This window comes from Lutra lutra, chromosome 4 (assembly GCF_902655055.1).
Source record: "Lutra lutra chromosome 4, mLutLut1.2, whole genome shotgun sequence".
Lineage (NCBI taxonomy): Eukaryota > Metazoa > Chordata > Mammalia > Carnivora > Mustelidae > Lutra > Lutra lutra.
The window spans coordinates 78,184,815-78,211,554 of record NC_062281.1 but is presented as its reverse complement, the minus strand read 5'-3'; the positions used below and the strand labels follow the sequence as shown (position 1 = coordinate 78,211,554).

Below are 26,740 nucleotides of genomic sequence, written 5' to 3'. Positions count from 1 at the left end.
AATAATAAACAAAACCATAGAAATGACATTTACCCGAAACCAATATCAATATAAAATATATAATAGATTCACTTCTGATAGTGTTTTATGCTTGTTTTCCAGACTTAAAATGGAGAAAATTGAGTATTGTTTGAAACCATTTTATTCCAGGAAGCGTAACTGTTTCTAATTCTGTATCAGATTTATCCTAACTCCTGTGGTAGTGAGCACATCATTTCTCTATTGCTTTGTATGTATAATAGGATTAATGATATTTGTCTCTTGAAAGAATAAAAATATTTGTAAAGTGCTGAAAAAAATTTAAAAAAATCTCATGATCCTCTTATGAGGTTGTATTTTGAAGGATTTGTGAGTTTATATAGATAGAATTGTTTGGAGATAAAATTATCAAAAATTAGGATAAAGTAATAATTTGTCTTGTTCATATTATCTTTGCCAAATCTCACTGAAATATATTTATATGCCCTTCAAAATCTGGGTGATGCAAGGTCAATATTCTTTCTATTATCTTTGTGCTAATAACAAGACCAATTATGAGGCAAATAACAATGTCCTTGTCCTGTATACAAAAAATGACCTGAATGATGCACAATGAGAAGGATTTATTCTTTGTTGAGAAATAGAAATATATTGTGCTAAGGCATTCTTAATGCCTTGAATATCCTTTCTCATACATGTAGTCTTTATTTTTCAAAATATTTTTTTAACAATATTTAATTTATTTATTTGACAGAGATCACAAGTAGGCAGAGAGGCAGAGAGAGAGGAGGAAGCAGGCTCCCCATGGAGCAGAGAGCCCGATGTGGGGCTCGATCCCAGGACCCTGAGATCATGACCTGAGCCGAAGGCAGAGGCTTAACCCACTGAGCCACTCAGGCGCCCCTCAAAATATTTCTAAATGGATCCCCAAACATTTTAGGACTCTGTGCCAAGTATTGTACTAGATCCTGGGGATACAGAGACTATAAGACAAAAACTTGCCCTTTGAGGGGCTTAGAGTCTGGGTGGGTAGATAGGAGTAGGAGGGCCAGAGAGATGGAACTTTTTTGTATATCACAGGGTTGAAGTGTGCACAGGTCCAACATCACTATGGAGAGAAGGGTTCATTCTAGTTACTGGAAAAGGTGCCTGGAAATGCTTCTTGGAGGAAGTGACTTTCAGGCAAGACCCTGGGTGAGGGAAAAGGCCCTTCAAGATAGCTAAAGGACGGTGTGTGAGTAGCGGCATGAGAGAGATTTCAGAGGGGTCAGAGGATGCTTTGTAAGGGTGCAGGGGATACCAATGTTATGAACAGAGCTGAGGTAAGTATTTGGCAGGCATGGCAATCTATTAGCAATGTTAAAATATTGCCATAAATGGAAAGATGGAGAAAGTTTTATTTGTTCTGACCTCTCTCAAGGAACAGAGGGAATGTGGGTAGAATTCATCACCTAGAGTTTGGGGGAGACTCCCAGGGGTTTGTGAGAGGGTGGATCTGGTTAACTTTAGGGCTTTTGTTTCCCTGAGTGAGTTGCCGGCAGCTCTCCCCCATCCTTCCTTGCCACCTGCTCAACCTCTCCACCAAGTTAGAGCCAAGCACATGCTTCGTGATGCATGGTGGTATTGTTCTTCTTAGGCTGTCTCAGTCTACCTGTGATTGTAATCGGAGCAGTGTGAGTTTGCAAGTCTGCAGAGGGGCATTAAGTCTTGTCACTCTCACTGCATCGTATTGTGTCCTGCTCTGTTAAGTAAGTGTCATGGGTACATGTTTACTATCTGGTGCATCATCAGGCAAAACATGCCTGTTCCATAGTTTTTAATGTGCTTTGAGGAGTTTTTCCCTTGGTATGTTGAACTGACAATTACATGGTCAGAGCTTAATTTACATGCATCCTCCTTAACATTTCTTTGAGTACTCAGTGGGCAGTTGCCAAGTAACTGAAAATGTGTCTAGATACAGATGTTTCTCTATTCAACAACAGGGTCAATTTTCTGAGCTATAAAGGCAAATGTGTGTAACCCCTATAATGAAATACACAGAATGGGTAAAGATAAATTGTTAAGATCTAAGGAAGAGTTATTGAACTTCATAGCTATAGGGATTTTGCTCACCAAAATAACTCACTCATGCCTTCCTAAAAATAAACCTCCAATTAATAAGAAAATCTTGCAAAGGAAACAGTTAACAGTAAACCTGCAATCTATTTTTTTCCCTTTTCCTAGGAAATGAAGGAGATGCCTCAGTCAAATCCCCCTGCATACATGCTAAGAATAAGACCTCCTGGTAGAAACACTAATGGTATTTATAAGTGAAAGATAACAGAAACCTCTTACCTGTGAAATGCTTTCAGCAGCTCTTCCAGTTTTCCCTTGCTTTATAGGAAACCACCCCAAAACTTAGTGGCTCAGAACAGTAATTGATTCCTATCTTTCACCTTTCAGTGGGTCGATGTGGCTCAGCCAGGTGATTCTTGCTTGGAAACTTCCGTGACTTTAGTTTGATAGTACTTCATTTGCACAGATATCTGAAGCTACGGCTGCCTGGATATCCAAGATGGGTCACCCACTCCACTGGTTGGTGACACAGGCAGCTCAGCTGGAGTTACTTTCCTACATGAGGACTTCCCATGTGCCTTAGGTTTCCATAGCACAACTCCTGAGGTCCAAGAGGGAGTATCTGGAGAGGGTGTTCTAATAGACCCAGACCAACGTAGATTCAGAAGTCCTGGAATGTCACTTTGCTGCATTATATTGGCCAAGGGCAGCCCAGATTAGATCAGGGAAAATAGACTCTACCTCTTAATAGAGAAGTAAAATGGTCACTTTGCAAAAGAGCAGGTAGGTTGGGAGATATGAGTAAGGCCTTTAAGTAATGCAGTCTGCCATAGCAGAATATGCCTGGTCTGTCTAGATTGTCTGTTGTAAATTAACCTGGTATTTATGGAGATGGAGGCATGCGTGGAGGCGGAGATGTAAACTAGGAAATCAGTGGGGTTTGATAGCTGTGGTTGCATTGTTTAAGTCTTGCATGGTTTAAGACTGAAACAGCACACGTTCTAATGGAGGCTGGAGAGGACATTTTTGAGTTATATCGATCATACAGAGCAGGAGTCAGCAAAGTTTTATGATGAAGGGCCAGATAATATGCATCTTGGGCTTTGCAGGCCATATGGTCTCTGTTGCAACTACCCAACTTGGCTGTTGTAGCACATGAGCACCCATGGAAAATACATAAACAAATGACTGTGTCTGTGTTCCAGTGAAACTAATTACAAAAACAGGTGGCAGGCTGGATTTGGCCATTGGGCCATAATTTGCCAACCCCTGGTCTGTGATCTCTGTAAAGGAAGGATGCTTACCCTCTGGCTTACTAGTGAATGATCAGTGAATTTGGTATTAGGTGAGCTTTATAAACTGTCAAGTCGATTTCATAATTTGACTCACATAGTCCCATAGAGAGCCTCTTGAATATCTATCACAATGCTTGTTCATAATATAGACACTTAATACTAATCAATCAGCTGGTCAACAAATATTAATTGAATTCCAGTTGTTGGCATAGCATCATATCCTGAAGTTCAGGATTTTCTAGTTCAGTTTTTATCTATACTGATTTCATTTAGCTGTATAAGAAGAGCAAATACAGAACACATACTTCTTATTGTTAAAGTGAAAGCTACTAAAATTTACTTTATTATTGATGAGAAATTTAAATTTTTTACTGAGTGTTCTACACAAACAATGAATCAAAAACTAATGATGTACTGTATGGTGACTAACATAACACAATAAAAAATAAATGTAGTGTTGGGCTATTTGGAGATCATAGGGTATATCTAGACTACTTTTAAACATTTTTAACACAAAAGAAAAATAAACCTCCATAGACGTAGTCTCCAAGAAAAGTTTTCTTTTTTCTGTAGCAGGATTTCTTCAAATGGAGGCAACTATTATAGTATCTTTCCAAATTTAAGCTTTGAGAGCCAATGAAAAGAAAATAAAATGGGACAGTCTGAGGTAGATTCTCAGCAATGGCTTATTGCATAGCAAACAAACTTTTTTTTTTTAAACCTTTAAAACACTGGTAAATATGAGATAAATATTTAGATTTCAATTACATGGAATTCTCTTTGGGAGCTTTGAGTTAATAGAATTGGTTTTTCTAAAGAGGTTAACAGATTACAGTATTTTGAGATAAAACTCCTTGGGATTGAACAGACAGCAGCTATAAGAAAAGAAAGAGAAGAGACACTTAGAATATCTGAACTCATGTTCTTTGATTCTTTTGGTAAAGATAGTTTCCCAATAGAAAATTACAGAACTAAAAACTTGGAATTGTGACACATAATAAGAGATATAAAAACTGTAAACATATTTTTAGCTCTGATAAAAATAAACTATTTTGTAGCCTAATGGAACTATTCATATAAATATAGACTCAGGGAACTTTTCATTTAAATATAGACTCAGGGCACCTGGGTGGCTCAGTCAGTTAAGCACCTGCCTTCCGCTCAGATCATGATCCCAGGGTTGTGGGATCAAGCCCCGCATCAGGCTCTCTGCTTGGTGGGGAGGCTTCTTCCCCTCTTCCTCTGCCTGCCCCTCTGCTGCTCTGCCTACTTGTGCTCTCTATCAAATAAATACATAAAATCTTAAAATAAATAAATAAATATAGACTCAGATTGTACCTCTATGATATTTTCTACAAGTGTTTCTAACTATTTCATATTTTAGATAGAGAGATATTCTTAGAGAAGTTAAATGATCACATTTTAAAAGTATACTATAGGGAATACTGAAATAGTTAATTTTTTCCCCAGTGCTAGTAAAGAAAATCATGCTGAGAATAACGACAATTTAAAAAATCACCACAAAAGACATTTCATTGGTTATTCCACCTTTAAATTTCATGTTGTGGTGACATGGCAATTTCAAAAGGTGAGAACATAAGAATATTATATAAATCAATGTCTCATTGCTATTTGTCACTGTTGTAGTAAACAAGATATGCAAGGCAACATGCAAACTCATTTGTGTCCCTCTTCCCATGCTATCATGGTACAAAAACCCCCAGATGGCAGGGGAAGGAGATAAAGATGAGATAGGAGAGAAGACCTAAAAACAGGAAATGAGATACTTCAACTTGTTGAATTATGCATCAAGGCACAGGTGGAAGGCTTTCTATAAGAATTGATACCATGGTAGGATTCTCATGGGATTATAGTTTGAAATTTTTATATTTTCTAATTTTCTCACTGAAAATGAACTGAAATTCCTCTAAGTAAACTTGCTACAAGGTGGAAATTGCAGAGTCCACCCCTGTGAGTTATACCCCTCCCTTGGCATTTTGGTACTGGGGCTTAATTAAGTTCCATCTTTAGTAACAAATGTAACATTATGCAAAATCTAACTGATGAAAGTTTTATCAAACCGATTAGAGACTTCCTATGATCTTTGTGGATGGACTGGGGACCAGGGAGAGTGGTGTAATGTACTAAAAAGAAAGACAACCTCTGAGTGGAGGGCTTACGGAGAGCTCAGATATCTAAAATGGTAGTAGGTCTTCATCCCCTTTTGAAAATGTAATAAATACTCACAAGTATACACATACTGTGGCGGCTTTGACAATAATAATAGACACCTTTAAATTGCCCTTGCAATCCAGGGATCAGTTGTAATGAGTAGAGAGTTCTAGCAGACAGGACTCTATCCTTTGTTACTCTAGACTGTGTGGTGTGAGGTCACACTGAGAGGATTTCACTGCTTTGGAGTTGATGGTGCCATTTTCAAAGTGCACCAAATGATTAAATAAATGCTATCTCTATTTGTTTTCCCAACTAAACCAAGCACGGAACAAGTTGTAGGTCTTCTTAAAAGATATTTTCTGTCATGCTCTGTCTCAACCTTCCTGTGGTTTTAACGTTGCCATGGCAGGAAGTTCAATGATCCGTTCTGCTTACACGACACATGGTCTTCCTCTGTTTCAAACACCAATTTTCTTCATCCCCCCCATCCCAAACCCTCTCAGTTCTGCTAGACCCTACACGCAATATTTTACTCCTTACTTGTTGGTTCGTTCCAACATTTAGGGGACACTAGCAATTTTTTTTAAAATAAATTTTTAGGTCTTTTTGCTTTGTCTTTAGGTTTTCCACATCCTCGCCATGATTTTGCTGGGATCACCAAACTTTATCAGCCCCAGCTTTGCAAGGCTGTTCCCTAGTACAGATAATGTCTTAATGTCAGCTTATCAATATGCCTGCCATTAGTTCCCAACTAAAGATTTGACGGTGATGCTGAATAAACTCCTAAATCTTCCAGCCAAATACCAATGCTAAATGCTTCCCTTTCAGTGTTTTTCCCCAAAATATCTGCAATCTTAAAAAGCTTACTGGTTATTTGCTTGTAATTAAAATAAACTATTATTTCCAAGACTTTTCCACATGCTGACTTACAAAAGGGAGTCCATGATTAGCAGTTATTTTAATACTTCTTGATTTCACAAATTATTCACTTCATAACTAAGTGGATTAGGTAGAATCCCTCATTTCCTAATATTAATATAGTTTTCTTCCACATTTTTGTATTAATTTCCTTTTTCCTTTGCAGAAGGAGATTGGAAGGTGACCATTGTCACTGGGGATCTTGAAAATGCCGGCACTACAGCAACAGTATCTCTTTATGTCTATGGAGAAGCAACATGTTCAGGTCCTATTATTTTGGGATCTGGAAAATACCAGCTGTTTAACCCTAACAGTGCAGATATATTCAAGGTAAAATTGATATGCTATAACTTGCTTGTTAAGATATATTTTGATTTACATTCCCTAAGATGAAATAGAAAATCTTTGTTTTGATGTTGTATTTGCATTATATTTTCTTGGTAGACATGAAATCTTATCTAAGGGGTAATAGGAGTAAAGAGGTAAACAGGAGTAATAACAGGAATAAAAGATTTTTAGTTTTTTCACCATTTTTTAAAACATAAAGGTTACAAAGTATACAAACTTTAGAAAATTTAAAAAATAAGAGTGGAAAACTTTACTCCTAATCCTGCCATCAAACCAAATATTTCCACTGTTGAATATCTTTTCTAGTTCTTGTCCATATCCATGGAGTATGATGCTATGATAGAAAGGTGGGGCAGCCTAATGGCTAAGATATGGTCTGAGGAGGCAGATGGCCAAGATTCAAACGTTGACTTTACCGCTTACTAGCATGGTGACATTGACAACCACTCTAGAATGCTTACCTCAAGAGGTTAACATGAAGCTTAAATGAATTAATGTAAATAAAGTGTTTAGTGGCATGCCTGAAAAATTCAATAAATGTTTGGTGTTACTACTGTAGTACAGAAGGAATTCTGTAACCCCTTATTTATGCAAGGAGCTACATAGTCCTACAAACTATAATCTTTATTGATTAAATATTGAATATATGAAATTAACCATATGCTACAGTTGTTGTTACTATTGGACATTTAAATGACTTCTAGGTTTTCACTTGTAAATAATGCCATAATGAATGTATTTTTGATTCAGTTTCTTCTTTTTTTTCCCTAAACAATGCTATCTAATTCCTTATGACAAATTCTGAGTGATAAGATTACTCTTGATGCATTCGGATAAAGCGCTTTGTAAAAATGTCTAGTTTATAGCACAGTGCCTAGCAGGACATAGAAGCAACTGGTAAATTTTAGTTGTTATTAAATCATTACTACACATCCCAAATCATGGTATATATTTATGCCATACGTAGTGTTTAGTTCTTTTAATTAAGATTTCTTGGACATCTTTGCAACTTACAGTATGTGACTATGGATCTAAGGAGGTTATCTTCACTTTTCCCCTTTTTGTTAAAAGAGTTTTATTGAGATATAATTAATATACCATAACATCCATCAATTTAATGTGTAGAATTCATGATTTTAGTATATTCATAGAGTTGTGCAACTATCACCACACTAATTTTAGAACATTTCATCACCCAAAAAGAAAACCTAGACCCACTAGCAGCAACTCTCCAGCCTCATATTCTCTAATCTTAGGAAACCAGTTACCTATCCATTATTATCCAGTATTATTATCACTATCTATCCAAATTCCATCGTATGAATATACCACATTTTATTTATCCATTCATCAGTTGATAGACACTTAGATTATTTCTACTTTTAGCTATTAATGTGGATAATTATTATGAATAATGCTGCTATGAACATCCATGTACAAGTTTTTCTGTGGATATATTTTATACAATTTACTATTGAACAACACTGGTTTGACCAGTGCAGATCCACCTATATGTGGATTTTTTTTCAGTGTAGTGCTATAAATGTGTTTTCTCTTCCTTGTGATATTCTTAATAACATTCTCTCTATTTACTTTATTATAAGAATACAGTATATAATACATACACAAAATATGTGTTATCGACTGTTTATGTTATCATTTAAGGCTTCTGGTCAATGGTAAGTTATTAATAGTTAAGTGTTTGAGGGAGTCAATCTGTTACATGCAGATTTTCCACTGTGTGGGAGGTTGGCATCCATAACCCTGGCATTGTTAAAGGGTCAACTGTAATTTCTCTAGGATAGGTACTTAGGAATAGAATTACTGTATCATGTGGTAGTAACTCAATATTTAACATTTTAGAAAGTAACAAAGTTTTTCAGAGTGGCTGAACCACTTTTATATTCTCACCAGCAATATATGAGGGTTTCTGTTTTTCTACCAACAGAAATTTGTTGTCTATCTTTTTTTTTTTTTTAAGATTTTATTTATTTATTTGACAGACAAAGGTCACAAGTAGGCAGAGAGGCAGGCAGGGAGAGAGGAGGAAGCAGGCTGCCTGCCAAGCAGAGAGCCTGATGTGGGGCTCGATTCCAGGACCCTGGGACTGTGACCTGAGCCGAAGGCAGAGGCTTTAACCCCATGAGCCACCCAGGCGCCCCTGTTGTCTATCTTTTGATTCTAGCTATCCTAGTGGATGTGATGTCTCATTGTAATTTTGATATATATCTCCCTAATGACTAATTATGTTGAATATCTTTTCATGTGCTTGTTAGACATTTCTGTGTCTTCTGTGGAGAAATGTCCATTCAAATCCTTTGCTCATTTTAATTGGATTATTTATCCCTTTCCTAATGAGTTTAAGAGTTCTTTATATATTCTGGATGTGAGGCTTCTATTACGTATAAGACTTGTAAATATATTCTTCCATTTTGTGAGCTCTCTTTTAACTTTCTTGGTGGTATGGATTTAAATTACTTCTGGAGTCCTTTTAATTCAGCCTGAAGGATTCCTTTTAGTATTTCCTGTAAGGTAGTTCTGCTAATGATGCATTCTCTCAATTTTTCTTTTCCTGGGAGTGTCTTAATTTGCAAATAGAATTCCTTGTTGACAGTTTTTTCTTTCAGCTCTTTGAAAATGTCATCTTACTGCTTTCTGGCCTTTATGATTTCTGATGAGAAGTCAGCTGTTAATTTTATTGTATGTGATGAGTTGTTTTCTTTTGCTCTTTTCAAGATTTTCTCCTTGTTTTGGCTTTCAGTAGTTTGACTATGTTGTATCAAGATGTAAACTACTCTCCTGTTGGTTTTTACAGCTACTATGGTAGCAAGTGTGCTGGTTTTTAAGAATGTTGTAGAACTGGGGAGAGAAAAATGGAAGTAGATCAAAATACAATACACAAATCCTTCTGTTCTTACCAAGGCTCATAATTTTCATTTGAATGAATGCTTTTCAGATTGTCGAAAATCTTTAATTAATTTCCAGAGTTCTTAAAAATTTGATTTTAATAATCAAATTTTATGGAGAACCTAATGAATCATTCCAGAAGTTCTGTGATATCCCTTTTTTTTCTTTATCATATTTTGTTCTATTTTATTGAAATTTCTATTCCTCTATGACATCTTCTATTTGTGGATGTGATTTTTATTATCTGCTATAGAGAAGTAGGATCTAGCCCAATGTAAATGTGACCTTGAGCCTATAATATATCATGTGATTAAATCCATGAAACTTAAGAGCCACCAGCCAAGTGGTGTTATGACATTGACTATCTCATTATTGTCAGGACAGTAAAAAAAAACCTTACATTTGTATAACTGGTCCATGTTGTATGTGGCGATGTGGGACAGCTGTAATGTTTTCTTGATGCAATCATAGGTCTTGAAGGAGAACTTGATGATAGGTGTATAGAGAGTAGAGGATTCCAGCATCAAAAAAGGGTTTGCAAAGTGATGTCAGGCTTTATAGTAATTTTGGTAGCTACCCTCCAGAGACTATGGAGTCAGCCTTGTAGGAGCAACTGGAATGTCATGGGTAACCAAGCTGAAGGAAATGATTCATCCCCCCAAATGACCAAAACAAAAATCAGAGCAGCATCTATTATAGCAGGAAGTTTGAAGAATATAGGCAGAGAAGAATTCCTAGACCACAGGGGCTGGACCTTATTTAGTTGCTAATTCTTGAATCTTGACTGACATAGATGAGACACTCATGAGTATCTGTTGAAAGTATGAAAATTTAATAAAAATGACTCTGGTGACATTTGTTTAATATTTGCTGCTTTCTCTTGGGGCGTTCATTGTTGATTTTCCCTTGTGATCATTTATACCTTGGAGGCATCATAAAGGTATCCCATGTATCTTATATGGCTATTATTCACTTGGAAACCTGCCTGGAGACTTAGCTGAGCTTTTTATTGCATTTTTGCAAATTGAAACACTAAATAGTACTCTCTGTTGCTTGGGAATGTTGGTAGCTAAGGCCTTCACTCTTAGAAAGTGGTTTCCTGCTTCTAGTTTACTATTGCATGAAGTCAATTCATTTTGTAGATGAATAGGTTTAATATTTATTATGAACTCATAGGTCACTTGCACAACCATTTGAAAATCCCTTATGTTCCTAGAATAGAAAGCATAATACATTTTTGCTTTTTTAGAACAATTTATATCAGCAGGAATTAGAAGACCTATATTTGAGCTCCAATTCTGACCTTTACTGTCTAAGGAAATATGGATAATTCACTTGATATTTATAAGCTTGAATTTCCTCCTTTGTAAAATGGGTACAATAATACCTTATAATGTTATTGAATAGATTGAAAGAGTTAAAAAATTAAAAGGCTTAATAGAAACACTTGTCTTTATACTCCAGAGGCAGACTCTTGTGTTCCTGCCCACAAATTGAGGTTGTTTTCCTGATGGGGTAGGATTTAAGAAAATTTTTCAGATGAATGAGGGCAAGAAGGCAGCTTGGCAGATGGTGGGTGGGTGGCTATTGCTGGCATGGGAGGGTCTGCGTAGAAACATGTCTGGAGGCTAGAGTAGGAGGAAGAAGGAGAGGGAGCCAAGACTAGGTTGGCTGGGCTAGAGTAAGGCAGTGAGTCTATAAGGAATAACAGGAACGTTTATCTTGGGCCTTTTCAGTGTTGAAAGGTTAGATGTTCATGTGGAGCTACAAATTATTAGCCATTAGCTAAATGGATGCCAACATGTCATTTTGATTTTGGCACAGCTTTGTATTTCTTTCTTCTTTGTATTTTTCTATACCTTTCTCTCCTCTTCCTCTCCATCCTTCCTGCCCCACCCCCTCTTGTTCTCTCACACTCTCTCTCCCTGTTTGTTTGTTTCTTTAGGTGGACTTGAAATTTGGAGTTTGGTAATATTTCATATTGACTCCGTTTGGCAGCTTAGGAATTGCCACCTTATGCAGTGCCCTGATGACATAATTGGCTTTCCTATAGATGACAGGTCCTAAAAAAAAATTTAACTTGATCTTTTTCCTCAAATAGTTGAAGTATTTTATAATGACATCTACATTTGGAACACCCAAATTTCACATGTGAATTCTTATCCAAAAGAGCCAGTAGAGTTGCTTAAATATAGGATAAACTACAGAAACCAAAACCTCAATACGGAATAAACTACAGAAAGCAGATAACTTTTCAGAAGGAGCAAATTTTCTTAGAAAGGCTAAGTATTAAAACAAAATGATTATTGGTTTCAGATAGCAATCATTACTTATTTATTGGAGGATTACCAGGCATAGCCCACTCCTTAGAAGCCAAAAACATTTGTGGGCAGAAAAGTAAAAGGGTGTTTGTTAATGTCTACTCTGAGTTAGATGTTAGATATTTAGCTGAAACAAGAGAGGAAGATCCCTTTCTCTGACCCCTCTCTCTTGACCTGGTGAAATTCTTTTTTGCAAAGATCAACACTTCTGTGGTTTTGATCACAACCTCTTCCATTTTCCAAGATTGTGTTCCATCAGCTATCTTTATTCTTCCTTGCATCTCCAGATGACTCTAGTTAATCCCTGCCTTCAGTCTATCAAATATGCTTATGTCCTTCTTATTCTAAAAAATAACCTTTAATCTGCTCTTAAATTACTGACCTTTCTCCCTCTCTTCTTTGCAGATTTTAAGAAAAATACTGATTTATCCTTATTGCTTCTCCTCTTTTTCTTCCCATTCTTTCCAATCTCTTATAGTTTGGAATTTTCACCCACCACTCTTTATAAGCCATGTTTTCTAGGATCAGCAGTGAAGTCCTAATTATCCCCCCCAGTTGTTATGCTGGATTTCTGGTCAAGCAAATATTGGGTAGGTGGGTAGGTAATGTCATGATAGCTGTGGGTGCTGGGATCAGATCTCCTACGTTCAAAGTCTAACTCTTTGACCAGCTTACTTGTGGGAAGTTATGTAAAATTTTATGCTCTGTAAAGTGGGCAAAAATAAGTGCACTTATCTAAAAGAGTTGTGAGGATTATATGGGGTACACAAAATCAATGTAAAATGTTCAGCATAGGGGAGGGCACATAGAAAAAACTCAGAAATTTCAAAATATTTTTATTGTATTTGGAAAGAAATGGACTGAAGAGGTTCAAGAAAGAATAGATAACTCTTATGAGTGCATTCCCCTCAAGGATACTGAAATCCTAAATTCTGGTACCTGTGAATATGACCTTATTTGGAAATAAGGTCTGTAGAGATGCAATTAAGGTCTAAATTAACATGAGATCAAGGACTCAGCTTTGGAGCAATATGACTGGTGTCCTAATAAGAGAGGAGCAGAGAGGGAAAACACCACATGGCGACAGAGGCAGAGAGTGAAGTGATGGAACTGTAAGCTAGAGGATGCCAAGGGTCAGTGACCACTACCAGAATCTAGAGAGGCAAAGAAATATTCTATTTAGAGTCTCAGAGGGAGCGTGGGCTTGCTAACACCTTGATTTCAGACTCTAGCTTCCATAATGGTGAAATAATACATGTCTGTTGTTCTTAGCCACCCAGTTTGTGGTACTTTGCTACAGAAGCCCTAGAAAGCTAAAGCAGTGAAGAACAGTCAGATGCTTCACAAGGATGGTGGGTGAAATGGAAAGAAGATGATGAATTCACCAACAAGGAAGATATGAATGTCTTTCAAGAGAGCTGTTTCAGTGATCTTACCAAGAAAGATTACGAGGAAGTAAAAAAGTCTATCATGGTGTGTAGAGAAATGGGGGCTCTAAATACAGAGCCACTTTCCCCATAAGTTTATTAGGTGAAGAGAGAAATAGGTCTTTTAATAGAGGATGCCACAGGATAAAGAATAGGACTCTTCAAAAACAGAACTGTCCATTTTGAGTGGGAAGGAGAAGACAATGGAGAGCCCTTTTTGTATGTAAGATAGCTGAAGAAAATGGGTGTAAGCTTTATAGTTAGATCCCTAAAAAGACAAGGGAATCTATAATTTATCTACTAGCAAGAACATTGTTGGAAGAATAGCTTTTATAAAGAGGGAGGACACCACTAGTCTTTGAGACTAGACACTAGGATAAGAAATAAATATAATAAGGAATATTAAGATAGAAATAAAGTATAATCAGTTTAGCTCCAACACTTGTTTTGCAAATGTGAATTTGTTCCAACATGATTGCTATATTAAGGAAAAATTTGAGTATGATCAGAATTTCATATTTGCTTACTATGTGCATTTCATCCACAAGAAATAGCAGGTGAATGCAATGCAGTAAATTCTACCCAGCCCAACCAGGTCACAGAGGACTATAAAAACCACACCTACACACTTGAAACATCTACCAGCTATCTCGGTTCAATGTGTGTGTGTTTGTTTGTGTGTGTGTGTTATAAGTAAGCCACATCTGTCCACATCTGGTGTTAAAAATTGCCTTCCAATTTCCAATAACCCTTCTACTATTTGGCAAAAACGCTTAAGCCACAATTCTTTCCACATCTCTTCCACTAGTAAACTTGATATCAGTGCTACATTTATTGTGGTATTTATGAATTTCTTAACTATCAGCATGTGTAAAACTTGCTACCATTTTTGTTAGGTTTCTGTCTTTTTTTTACACCACTGATAAAGTATTTGATTGTTGTTTCCCAACCTCCCTCTTCCCCACAAATCTTGTGGTTTTTATTATACAATTTTGTGTTATGGGGATTTTTTAAAAAAAGAAACTGAAATTGCATTTTGCATTTTAAAAAATATTGTTAGGGCTATTATCCATTTGTTTGCTCCAATTTTTAAAATTTAAAAAAAAATACTAGTATAATTAATATATGATGTTTTATTAAAGTGTACAATATAATGAATGACAAAATGTCATTCTTTTTTGTGGTTCAATAATATTCCATTGTTTTGTTCCCTGGAATTTTATTAGTGAAAGAGTCACAAATTATATCATGCAAATTAGGCCAGTTAGTAAATTAAGTTTATAGCTCAAGTGATTCTGGACATAAAGACAACAGAGGAGGAAGATCATCATGCTCACATGCTTTATTTTGGGGGCATTAAAATTCTTACTGCATATTGAGTTGCATGAATTTGAAGTGATTTATGTTTAGAATATTCTATTTATTTATTTATTTATTTATTTAGAGTTTATTTATTTATTTGACAGAGAGAGACACAGCAAGAGAGGGAACACAAGCAGGGGGAGTGGGAGAGGGAGGAGCAGGCTTCCCGCTGAGCAGGGAGCCTGATGCAGGGCTCGGCCTCAGGACCCTGGGATCATGACCTGAGCTGAAGGCAGATGCTTAACAACTGAGCCACCAAAGCACCCTTGTTTTTAGAATATTTTAATCATCAAAATTTATATAGGAGACATTCTTCATCTTTTTGGTTGTCATTTAAGGGAGTAAAAGTAAATTATAAAATTGTTCTTATCCTGGTTTCACAATATCACATATACTTGGATATCTAATTTGGTTTCTATTTTTATCCTCATGTTCTTTTAAAATGTACAATCTTAGCTTATATAGTATTTTGTGTCTCTCTTTTTTTTCTATAGACTTATGGTAGCAAAAGTTATTAATGTCTTCTATATTGTTATATTATTCAACATTTTTGGGCTTGATTTTGCTTACATTAGCAAAATCTATAAGTAATCAGGTCATGAAAATAAAAACCTGCACATTTTGAGATTATGCTAATTGATGAGAAAAGTTTTTTTATGATGGAATTCAACAAGACCTTGGTGATATTATTTACTATTGTTATATAAAAATAGAATGATAGAAAACTATGAAATGATTAATTTTAATGTCATATAAGTTTGGTATAACTTTTAATCTTAATTTAAAAAGAAATAAATCTCAATTATCCAAACATATTTATTAAAAAACATTTATTAAAACATTCTTAGCTAAATGCTGAAATTTTCCTTTCTTTTTAAATGAAATGAAATGTTTCCTTTCTTTTTAAAATTTATAGATATTTATAATATATCTACATATTTATAATTAAAGTGGGTTTCTTATAACAGTGTATACAGCCAATTCTTACTCTTTTACTTTCACTGGTAATCAGTCATTTAACTATGTTTAGACCATTCATATTTAAAGTGATTTTATGATTGGAATAAAATCATATAGCTGGTTGTTTTCTATTTCTTCCATTTCTTTCCTCCTTCATTTCTCTCCCTCTCTCTCTCTCTCTTTCTTTCTCACTCTCTCTGTATTTCCTTCTTTCCTTCGTCCTTCCTTCCTTTTTCTGCCATCTCTGTATTTAATTGAACTTTTAAAATTAATTGGAGGGGGAGATGAACCATGAGAGACTGTGGACTCCAAGAAATAAACTGAGGGTTTTAGAAGGGAGGGGGCGGGGGATGGGTGAACCTGGTGGTGGGTATTAAGGACGGCATGTATTGCATGGAGCACTGGGTGTGGTACATAAACAATGAATCTTGGACACTACATCAAAAACTAATGATTGGATGGTGACCTAACATAATAAAAATTTTAAAAAAAGAAATTTGAGATCTGAAAAATAATAAAATTAATCAGTTTTAACTCCTCTATTGCTATCATTTATACTTCTTTGTTTTCAACTTAGTGGTTGTCCAATGGTTTACAAATACCTGTTTTAAAATAATCTGAGCCTCCCTTCAAATAATATTATACCAATTAATGTGGGGTATAAAGATCTTATAACAGAATAGTCCTAATTTCTACCTCCCATTTTTTGTATCATTGCTATCATACATTTTACTTTTACATATGTATAAATATACAACATATAATTACTGCTTTGCTTTAAACATAAGTAGTAAGTTATTTTTTAGAGAATTAAAAAAGAGCATTTTATTTCAACTTACTCTTTTTCTGACATTCTTCATTTCTCTGTGTAGATCAAAGCTTCTGGGCTATTCATAATCTGAATAGCTCCCTTCAATCCTGCCTGCTGAGTAGTCTGTTAACAATGAATTCCCTCAGTTTTCGCTCCTCTGAGATAGTCTTTTTTTCTTCTTCATTTTAAAATGGTATTTTCACTGGGTATAGGATTCTTCATTACCAGGGTTTTTTCTTTTAGTACCGTAAGATGTCACTCACTGTTTTCTTGCTTGCATATATTATGACAAGAAGTCTGCTATGATTTTTATCCTTTTTATTGTTCATGTGTCTTTTTCCTCTGACTGCCTTCAAGATTTTGTCTGTCTTTGGATTTCTTTAACAGCATTTCAAATATGATGTGCCCAGGCATGGTGGCGGTGTAAGTAGTGGTGTGTGTGTGTGTGTTTATCCTGCTTGGTGAGTTTTTTGGAACTGTGGTTTGGTTTCGGCATCTAATTTTGAAAAAAATTGACTATTATCTTTCTCAAATGTTTCTCAGGTCCTGTTCTTTTTCTTCTCTTTCTGGGATTCCATTTGTGTATCTATAAGACTATTTGTTTGATATTGTCCTACAGCTGTTGGGTACTTTGTTTTTGTTTTTTTTTTTTCCTTTTTTCCCCCTCTTTGTGTCTATATTAACCTGCCTAAAAATTCATTGACTCTTTTCTAAGCCATGTTGAAATTACTGATGAACCCGTCAAAAATTTTTTTCACGTCTGTTACTAGATTTTTGATTTCTAGAATTTGCTCTAGCTCTTTTTTATAGTTCCAAATTGTTCTGTGTAATCTTGTATGTTGTCTGCATCTTCCATTAGAGACTTAATGTATTTATCATAATTAGATCAGATTGCTTGTCTGGTAGTTTCAACATCTGTGTCATATCTGAGTCTGGTTTTGATTATTGCTTGGTCTTTTCAGACTATAGTTTTCCTGTCTTTTTCCATGATCTTTTGTTTTCTTGGAAACTACATATGTTGTATAGAATAGAAGACACTAGGGTCAGTATTGTTCCTGTTTGCAGATAAGCACACCTTCCTGTGCTCAGCACTTGGTTTAAGAATTCATGCTGATGTCATCAGTAGTTGGGCTGAGATTAAAGACTGCTGTTGCTATGGTTATACTTAGTGTATCACAGCCTTCAGATTCCTTTAAGAACACCTGTGTTTAGGACATACTCTAACTGGTCAGAGAGGTTTTCTCAGTGTTTGTTTCCCAACTGACTTGAGCACTCCTACTTGGATGTGAATCTGCCTGTTGCTGCTCTCCCAGCTGTATTCCATTATTATTTTTAAGTTGTTAATGTGGTGATGAGAGGGTAGGAAAGAGGTATGTATCTTTTCTGATATTCTGATTAAGCCTTAGTCTTGGCTGGGCATTATGATCATGGTTCTGGAGTTATGTCCTTCACAAGTGTTCCTTACCTTCTCCAGATATAGTGGGTCTAGCACAGATTTCTCCTCCTCCTACAGGGCCAGAGATTTGTTTTCTTCATGTTTCTCTCCCCAGGCTGCAGTGGGTTTCCACCAGTGTCCTCAGATGACTGTTTTTGTTGCTCTTCCTTCTGCAGATTAAATTCTCTGTTCCAAAGGGGAGATAAAGGAGAAATAGATCTGGGAAGAATTTCAGAAATAGGTCTGGGAAGAATTGACTGCTATTTCTCCTCCCAGCCAGACTAGGAGGAAATCTTTCTTAATGTTCTCCCTAATCTTCCCTGTAAATGCCTGCTGGGGTTTTTAGAGGAATAGTCTATAAGTAGGGGCAAACTTTTGTGAGAGTTCACACTAGCCTTTGGCAATTTGTTGAGAATATCTAGGTGAATTACTTTACCGACTTATAGGAGATCTGCTGGCATCTGCCCCAGATAAGCAAATGTTTAAGTCCTGTGTCTCCCTGTAAAAACCTGTCTTTCTCTTGATTTTGAGTCAGTTTCTTACCTTGGAACCTAATTTTCAAGAAAAGTCATTAATTTACAGTTTATTCAGGAGGTTTTTCTTTGTTGTGAAGGTGAGAGTGATGCCATCCTTTCCAACTCCCTACATCTCTAAGCTCAAGCTAGAAGTGTGTCTGTGTGTGTGTGTGAGTGTGTGTGTAGACAGATAGATTTATTTCCTTTTGTGAGATTGTTTTTGGAATTGTCCTAAATAAAGAGCTTAAAATTCTACATAAAAACTTAATATGTATAAAGGCTCAATAACCAGTTGGGCAAATGAAATATTACTCAGGGACATAAGTCTATATGCTCTAACTTCTCCAAGAATGGAATAAAAGTCTTAGACTGTAGCAGCAAAATTAAAGTAACATTCAAGAAAGAACTTGTAAATAATAAAGGTAGAATAGCCTAGGAATAATATTTGTTATGTGTTTTTCTTCTGTGACAATATTTAACAACAGCTGGAGCATTTTTAGTATGTCCTGATTTAAAGATTTTATTTATTTATTTGAGGGAAAGAGAAAGTGCACATATGAGCTTGTGGAGGAACAGAGGGAGAGGGACAAGCAGACTCTGGGTTGGGCATGGAGCCAGATGTGGGGCTCAATCTCATGACCTTAAGATCATGATCTTACCCAAAATCAAGAGTCAGATACCTGACTACATGAGCCACTCAGGTGCTTCTTACTATGCCCTGATTTAGAAGAAACCAACCTATCAGTAGGAGAATTTCATTTTTGAATTATAAATAGACTGCTTAATCGTGATATTCAATAGACAGTATTAGATACTAAAAATATGGACTTTTTAATGAGAAAAAACAAGAAATATTTTCAAATATCCATTTGAAGTCAGGAGACTAGAAAGTTCTTAAGAAGGATCTAAACAAAATGTTTCATCCAGTTTCTCAAAAAACATTTCAGAAAGACCAAATTATTTCTTCCTCAGAAGATAGGGTCTTCAAAGGATATTATTCATTTCAGTGGAGTTCAGCAAGTGTTTATAGAGCACACACAATATTTTCAACACTGTGCTAAGACCTCTGATAGGTACAGAACTATAAAACAAGGAACAATCACATTGAAGAGAAGGGACATGTGCACATGAAACAGGTAAGATGCCAGAAATTTTATGACTTAGTGTCCCATTAAACAGTATAGATAAAAAATGTTTTAGGCACTCAGAGGAAGGATCTACAGTTCTCTCTCGGGACTTGCTAAAGCAAAATCTTTTATAGCTGTTGACTAGTGGACCTTTCAACTGGGATCAGAGTGTGCTGGAAATGTCATTCTATAAAAACAGGGTAGCTTACTAAGCTTAAGGGAGACAAGAAATTTGCCTCTCATTGGATTCATAGTTCATTTTTTTTCTGTGCTTCTTTGTGCTTTTCAAATATAACACGAGCAACCCTAAACTCAACAGCAATTATCCTTTTGCTTGTATTCTTTGCATTTTCTTAAACTTACTAGGCAACTAAAACTTCAAAGTATTATTTTAAAAAAATCTCACTGAAAACTTTGTCTTATTTTTCAGTCTAATCAGAATTCAGCTTTCAAATTAGTTTTCATAGCTACTTTGGGGATCAATGTGATACATGCACTGGGACTCTATATAAATATGTTCCTTATTGTCTCATGGAGATGACTGGAGGGAAACACATGGGCAGAAATTTGGACAATTGATAAGACAATTAGATATCATAGGTAAAAATAGAAAAATAAGATAGTGAATACTACCCTGTAACACCAATGGTCATGAGGGACCTCTTAAGGACCATGAGAATGATCTGGACTCTAACAGTTAATGGATTTGATGTAACATAAAGATTTATCTAAGAAAACTAATGGTTGAGAAAAATGTATAACAAATAATGAAATTACACAGTATTACTGCCCCCAAATCCTGCTCAGAAAAGTCAGTCATTGAATAATTTTCTTAAAAAAATATTTATTATACAAAAGAATGAGGTTTTATTTCCATAAACTATTATGAAGTGATTTCCAGGATATAAAATATAGTGAGAAAAAGTAGAGAAAAACAAGTATGCTACCATTTACTTAAGAAAAGGGATATTATATGAATGTAAGAAAAGCGACATTATATGAATGTTTGGTGTTCTCATCTTTTCCTCTGGAGGTACAAAAATAAAATAAAACCAGTGACCGATCAAGATGAAATGGACCAATTCCATGAAAGACACAATTTGCCAAAACTTACGTAAGAAAATAGACCACCTAAATAAATTGTCTATTAAAGAAATTGAATCAATTCATAACCTTCTAAAATAAAAAGCAATATGTCCAGATGGGTACACTGGTGAATTCTACCTTTAAGAAAGAAATGATACCAATTCTCTACATTTTCTTTTGGAAATTAGAAGCAGGGGGAATACTTCCCAACTCATTTTATGTGGTCAGCATTACCATAGCACCAAAGCTAAAGACATTACAAGAAAAGAAGACTACAGATCAATATTTTTTATGAACATTGATGCAAAGTTCCTCAACAAAATATTAGCAAATAGAATCCCACAATCTGCAAAAAGATTTATATACCATGACCAAATGGGATTTATTGTGGGTATTTAAAAATCAATTAATGTAATCCATTACATCAACAGAGTAAACAACAACAACTTATGATCATATCAGTAGATGCAGAAAAAGGATTCACCTAAATTAAACACAAATTCAAGATAAATACTCTCAGTAAACTAGGAATAGAGGAGAATTTACTCATTTTAATCAAAATATATACAAAAAAAATCTATAGCTAACACTATACTTAATGGTAAGAAACTTGAAACTTTCCAATTTAGATCAGGTATGAGACAAGGATATCTCTTCTCACTATTGTTTTTCAATATCATGCTGGAAGTCCTAGCTAATGCAAATAGAGAAGGAAATGAAATAAAAGGTATACAGATTGGGAAGGAAGAAATAAAACTATTTCTGTTCATAGATAACATAATCATCTATGTAGAAAATCCAAAACAATCAATAAAAGAAGTCCTGGAACTAATAAGTGAGTATAGCAAGTTTTCCAGATATGAGGCTAATGTATAAAAGTTCATCTCTTTTCTACACGTTAGCAGTGAACAAATAGGATTTGAAATTTAAAAAAGCACAGTATGATTTATGTTAGCAGCCCTCAAAAATGAAATACTTAGATGTAAATGTAACAAAATTTGTACCAAATTTATATAAGTAAAATACAAAACTCTAATGAATGAGATTAAAGAACTAAATCAATGAAGAGAAATTCCATGTTAATAGATAAGAAGACTCAGTTTTGTCAAGATGTCAGTTCTTCCCAACATGAACTACAGATTCAGTTCAGTCCCAATAAAATCCCCACAAGTTATTTTATGGATATTGCTAAACTAATTGTGAAGTTTATATGGTGAGGCAAAAGGCTCAGGATAACCATGACAGTACTGAAGGAGAACAAAGTTGGAAGACTGACGCTACCTGACTTCAAGAATTACTATAAAACTAAATTACAACAGTGTGGTATTGGTGAAATAATAGACATACACATCAGTGTAACAGAATAGAGAGCCTAGAAATAGGCCACCATAAATATAATCAACTGTATCTTTGACAAAGGAGCAAATGAAGTAAAGATGATCTTTTCAATAAATGGTGCCATCACAACTGTACATCCATATGAAAAAATTGAATATAGACTGGACATCCATATGAAAATGATATGGACACACTGGACATCCATATGAAAAAAACTGAATGTAGACATAGACCTTACACCCTTCATAAGAATTAACTCAAAATGAATCATAGTATATAAAACACAAAGTTATAAATCACCTAGAAGGTAACATGAGAAAAAATCTAGATGACCTTGAGTTTGGTGATGACTTTTTAGATACAAGACAAAGGCATGATTCATGAAAGAAATAATGGATAAGCTGGACTTAACTAAAACTAAGAACTTCTGCTCTGCAAAAGATAATGTCCAGATAATGAGAAGAAAACCACAGCCTGGCAGAAAATATTTGCCAAGACACATCTGATGAAGAACTATTAACTAAAATACGTGAAGAACTGTTAACTTGACAATAAGAAAACAACCTGATTAAAAATTGAGCCAAAGGACAGACACCTTACCAAAGAAGATATACAGATAGCAAATAAGCATATGAAAAGATGCTTTGCATCGTATATCATCAGGTAAATACAAATTAAAGCAGTGAGATCCCACTGTATACCTATTACAATGGCCAAAATTTGGAACACTTATAACACCAAATGATGGTGAGGATGTGGAGCAACAGGCATTCTCATACCTTGCTGGGGGGATGCAAAATAGTACAGCTACTTCAGAAGACAGTTTAGCAGTTTCTTACAAAGATGAACATGCTCCTACCATACACTCCAGCATTTGTATTCTTTAGTATTTACCCAAAGCAGTTGAAAACTTACGTGAACACAAAAACCTGCACATAGATGTTCACAGCAACTTTACCTTTACCCATAATTACCAAAACTTAGAAGCAACCTCGATGCCTTTCAGTAGATGAATGGAAAAAACAACACGTTGTTGTACATTTAAATGTTGTACATTTAGACAATGAAATATTATTCAACAGTAAAAGGAAATGAACTATCAAGCCCTGAAAAGACATGGAAGAAACTTAAGTGCGTATTACTGAGTGAAAGAAGCCAGTCTGAAAAGGCTGCATACTATATAATTCCGAGGATATGACACTCTGGAAAAGGCAAAACTATGGAGACAGTAAAAAGATCAGTGGTTTCCAGGGTTTGGATAGTGAGAAGGAATGAATAGGAGGAACACAGAGGATTTTAGAGCAGTGAAAATACTCTATATGATATCACATGATGGGTATATATCATTATACATTTCTCCAAACCCACAGAATATACGACACCAAGAGTGAACTTTAATGTAAACTATGGATTTGGGTGAATATGACCAGTTAACATAGGGTCATTGATTGCAATAAATGTACCACTCTGATGGGAGTTGCTGGTAATTGGGGAGACTCTGCATGTGCTGGGGCAAAATCTCTGTATCTGGGGAAATCTCTGTACCTTCCTCTTCAATTTTGTTGTGAACCTTAAACTTCTATGAAAAAAAAAAACTCTTAATTAAAAAAGAAACAAAATGAACAGCACTTTTACACTTATAACTTGAATCCTCTTATGCTGAATAGCCTTACCTGTTGTGTATTATACCCAGTGAAACTATGCCAAGTTAATTGAACTTTGTTCCAAAAGGTGACTAAGTTCATACAACTGGAAAATGCAAGCAACCTGGTTAGAGCCTTGGTGTTTTGTCCATACATGAGTTATGACATCTGTGGCAATGACACCAGCTGCATGCTCATGTAGTGGAAATGTTTTTCATTTCCCTAGATTTTTTTCATGTCTGCGGGTGCCACAGAAGGCAAATGGAAGTTGTCAGTGATTTCCAGGCTGCTAGAGAATCCAGACATTACATAAGGCATCTGAAACTTTGTGAATGATGTGTCTTTATGGGTACCTCATCAAGTGTTGTTTCCCAGGAGCCTCTAGGATATATGTTGGGTGCTAAAAGACAAACGCTGATTCTTCTGAGTGGAGACTATTCTGCTCTTGTGCAGAATGTCTGTGTCTAATAAAAAAATAGAAGAAGATAATGAATGTACAGTGTTTGTTTTGTTTTTTCTTAACATAGCATCAACTAGAAAGCTTAAAGATGGACATCCTCTCAATGTATAATCATAGACATTTATCTTATGTATGGCTGATTAAAAAATAGAAAAATCTATCTCTCGTTACAAGGGTTTCCTGGCTACTTCTTAGCGAAAATGTGTAACTCTTTTTTTGTTTTGTTTTGTTTGTGTGGTTTTTTTCTTTCTTTCTTTCTTTTTTTTTTTTTTTGACAAACAATTTCTGGTATGGGTTTAAGATTTCAAATAGAGTTCTCATTTTTTTTCACTCTTCTATTTGTCTCATGAACACAATTCCTAAAGTTCAACACCTTACTATATGTGAACATATGTGCTTTAAGAACTCATAACTTATATAATCAAGCTTTCAATTTATTTGGTGATAATTTTGGAGACAGAATTGGAATATTAGCCAACATAGAAACTCAAAGAAAGGCTCAAATATTCCCTTCTATTTTCCTTTCTATATTTTCACTAAAAAATGTTCTTTGTTTTCAAAAAATTTTTGCCAGTAATGAGTGAGGAAGAACATTTAGTATCTCAAGAGAAAATGGATAGTTCTTGTCACCCTGAGGAAATGTTGTTGTTACGGTTACTGAGTTCTGACTTTGTGGTGTTGGAAATACATGGAAGTGAATCAATTTAAGTTACCTTTGTCTTTAAAGTCTGATGTGCCACAGAATTAGGTTTCTGAGAGAAAAATGAACAAAATAAGCAGGTCCTTGGTGGCAGAGATATCTCATTCTTATTTGCACTGAGTGTCAAAATTAATAGAGTGTCAAACTTAATATTTATTGACTGCCTGCAAGGGGTCAAGTTGGTTTGAGGTATTCTACATATGTCATTTAATTAAAAGTTCCCCATCTGCTGGATGTAGGCTGCAAATGAACAGGTACTTGAGAGAGCAATGGGCATACAACTGTGTGTCCAGGTCTGTTAGACTCTACCCATCTTTATTGTATCATGTTGCCCATTGGGTCAGAGACTGAGATATGTTAACAGATCTCAAAAAACAAGGCAGAATGTTGGCACTTGTCCTTCAAAGAGCAAAATCTTCTGAACTGCATGTATTATTAAGATAGGAGATTATATTTTCCTTTTTTCAGTCAGAAGTTATGGTAGTTACATGGCCAGAGAATTATATTGCTAAAATATGACTCAACCATCTCCTTAAGTCCATTCACTCCTTGACTACATGAGTATAAATATATGATATATGGATTTCTGATACTTGTCCATTTGTCTATTTGGATTTGAGTTTATCCCTTAACTTAGAGAGGTACCTGGATATAGCACTTGTATTAGTCAGAGTTCTCCAGAGAAATTGAACCAAAAGGTTGTGTATTCATATACAGAGGGGTAGAGAGAGAGAGAGAGAGATTGTTTTGAAGGAATTGGCTCATGGAGATGGAAGTCCAAAATCGCAGGGTAAGCCAGCAAACTGGAGACCCAGGAAAGAGCCAGTGTTGCAGTCTAAATCCAAAGACAGTCTACTGACAGAAATCTTTCTTGCTCTGGGGAGATCATTCTTTTTTCTGCTCAGGCCTTCAACTGATTAGATAAGGCCCACCAGTATTATAGCGGGCAATCTTTTTTACTTGGGTCCATTCTTTAAATTTTAATTTCATCCAAAACACCTTCACAGATACAACCACAATAATGTTTGACCAAGTATCTGGTTACCATGGCTTGCTAAGGTGACATAAATTAATCATCCTAAGCCCTGAAACGCCTTCTTCAACAACCAAAGAAGAACTTATAGGATATAGAGTTTATTGAGGTACATTAAAGTTGTATGTCTCCCAGATTCAGGAGTAGCAAAATGTTGGCCACTTAATAATCCTTCAAGTAGCCCTTTTCCTCAGTAAACTAGGGTTTACCATATGGAGGTTTACTCCATTTTACTAACTAGACTGACTTACGCACAGCTCTCTGCAACTTTCCTTGGGAGTCCTAGTGTGAATGAAAGAAGATGTCATTGCTTTAGCTCCTTATCCAGCATCCCACAGCTGACAAGAATGTGAAGGAGGACATATCTGCATCCCTCACGTTTTCTACATATTTGCCATCAGCCTAAACTTTGAATGGTTTTGATTTAATAATGAGGTTCATAACTTATAGGAAGGCCATAATTTTGATCTGAGAGCACTTAGTTATATGGTGGATATAAGACACCTAGTTGATCAATACCAATCATTTGTTTTCCATTATTAGGGTTCTTTTTATTTTATTTTATTTATTTGACAGAGACTACAAGTAGGCAGAGAGGCAGGCAGAGAGAGAGGAGGAAGCAGGCACCCTGCTGAGTGGAAGCCCGATGTGGGGCTTGATTCCAGGACCCTGAGATCATGACCTGAGCCTAAGGCTTTAACCCACTGAGCCACCCAGGCGCCCCCATCATTAGGGTTCTTAATAAAGCAGAAAGATGTGAGCAAAGCTCTTTCCCCCCACTTTTTTCCCACATGGATTCATTCTTTTACCGTTTATTTCTTTTTTTTTAATTAATTTTTTATTTT

At 35.5% G+C, this 26,740-nt stretch overlaps 1 protein-coding gene across 1 annotated transcript in view; it reads left to right on the top strand.

The window, feature by feature from the left end:
- LOC125098892 (lipoxygenase homology domain-containing protein 1-like) overlaps positions 1–26,740 on the top strand; it is a 182,976-nt gene that overhangs the window by 85,851 nt on the left and 70,385 nt on the right. The window contains exon 9 of the mRNA XM_047728119.1: positions 6,589–6,752. Within this exon, the coding sequence (XP_047584075.1) occupies positions 6,589–6,752 (164 nt within the window). The remainder of the gene's footprint in view (positions 1–6,588; positions 6,753–26,740) is intronic.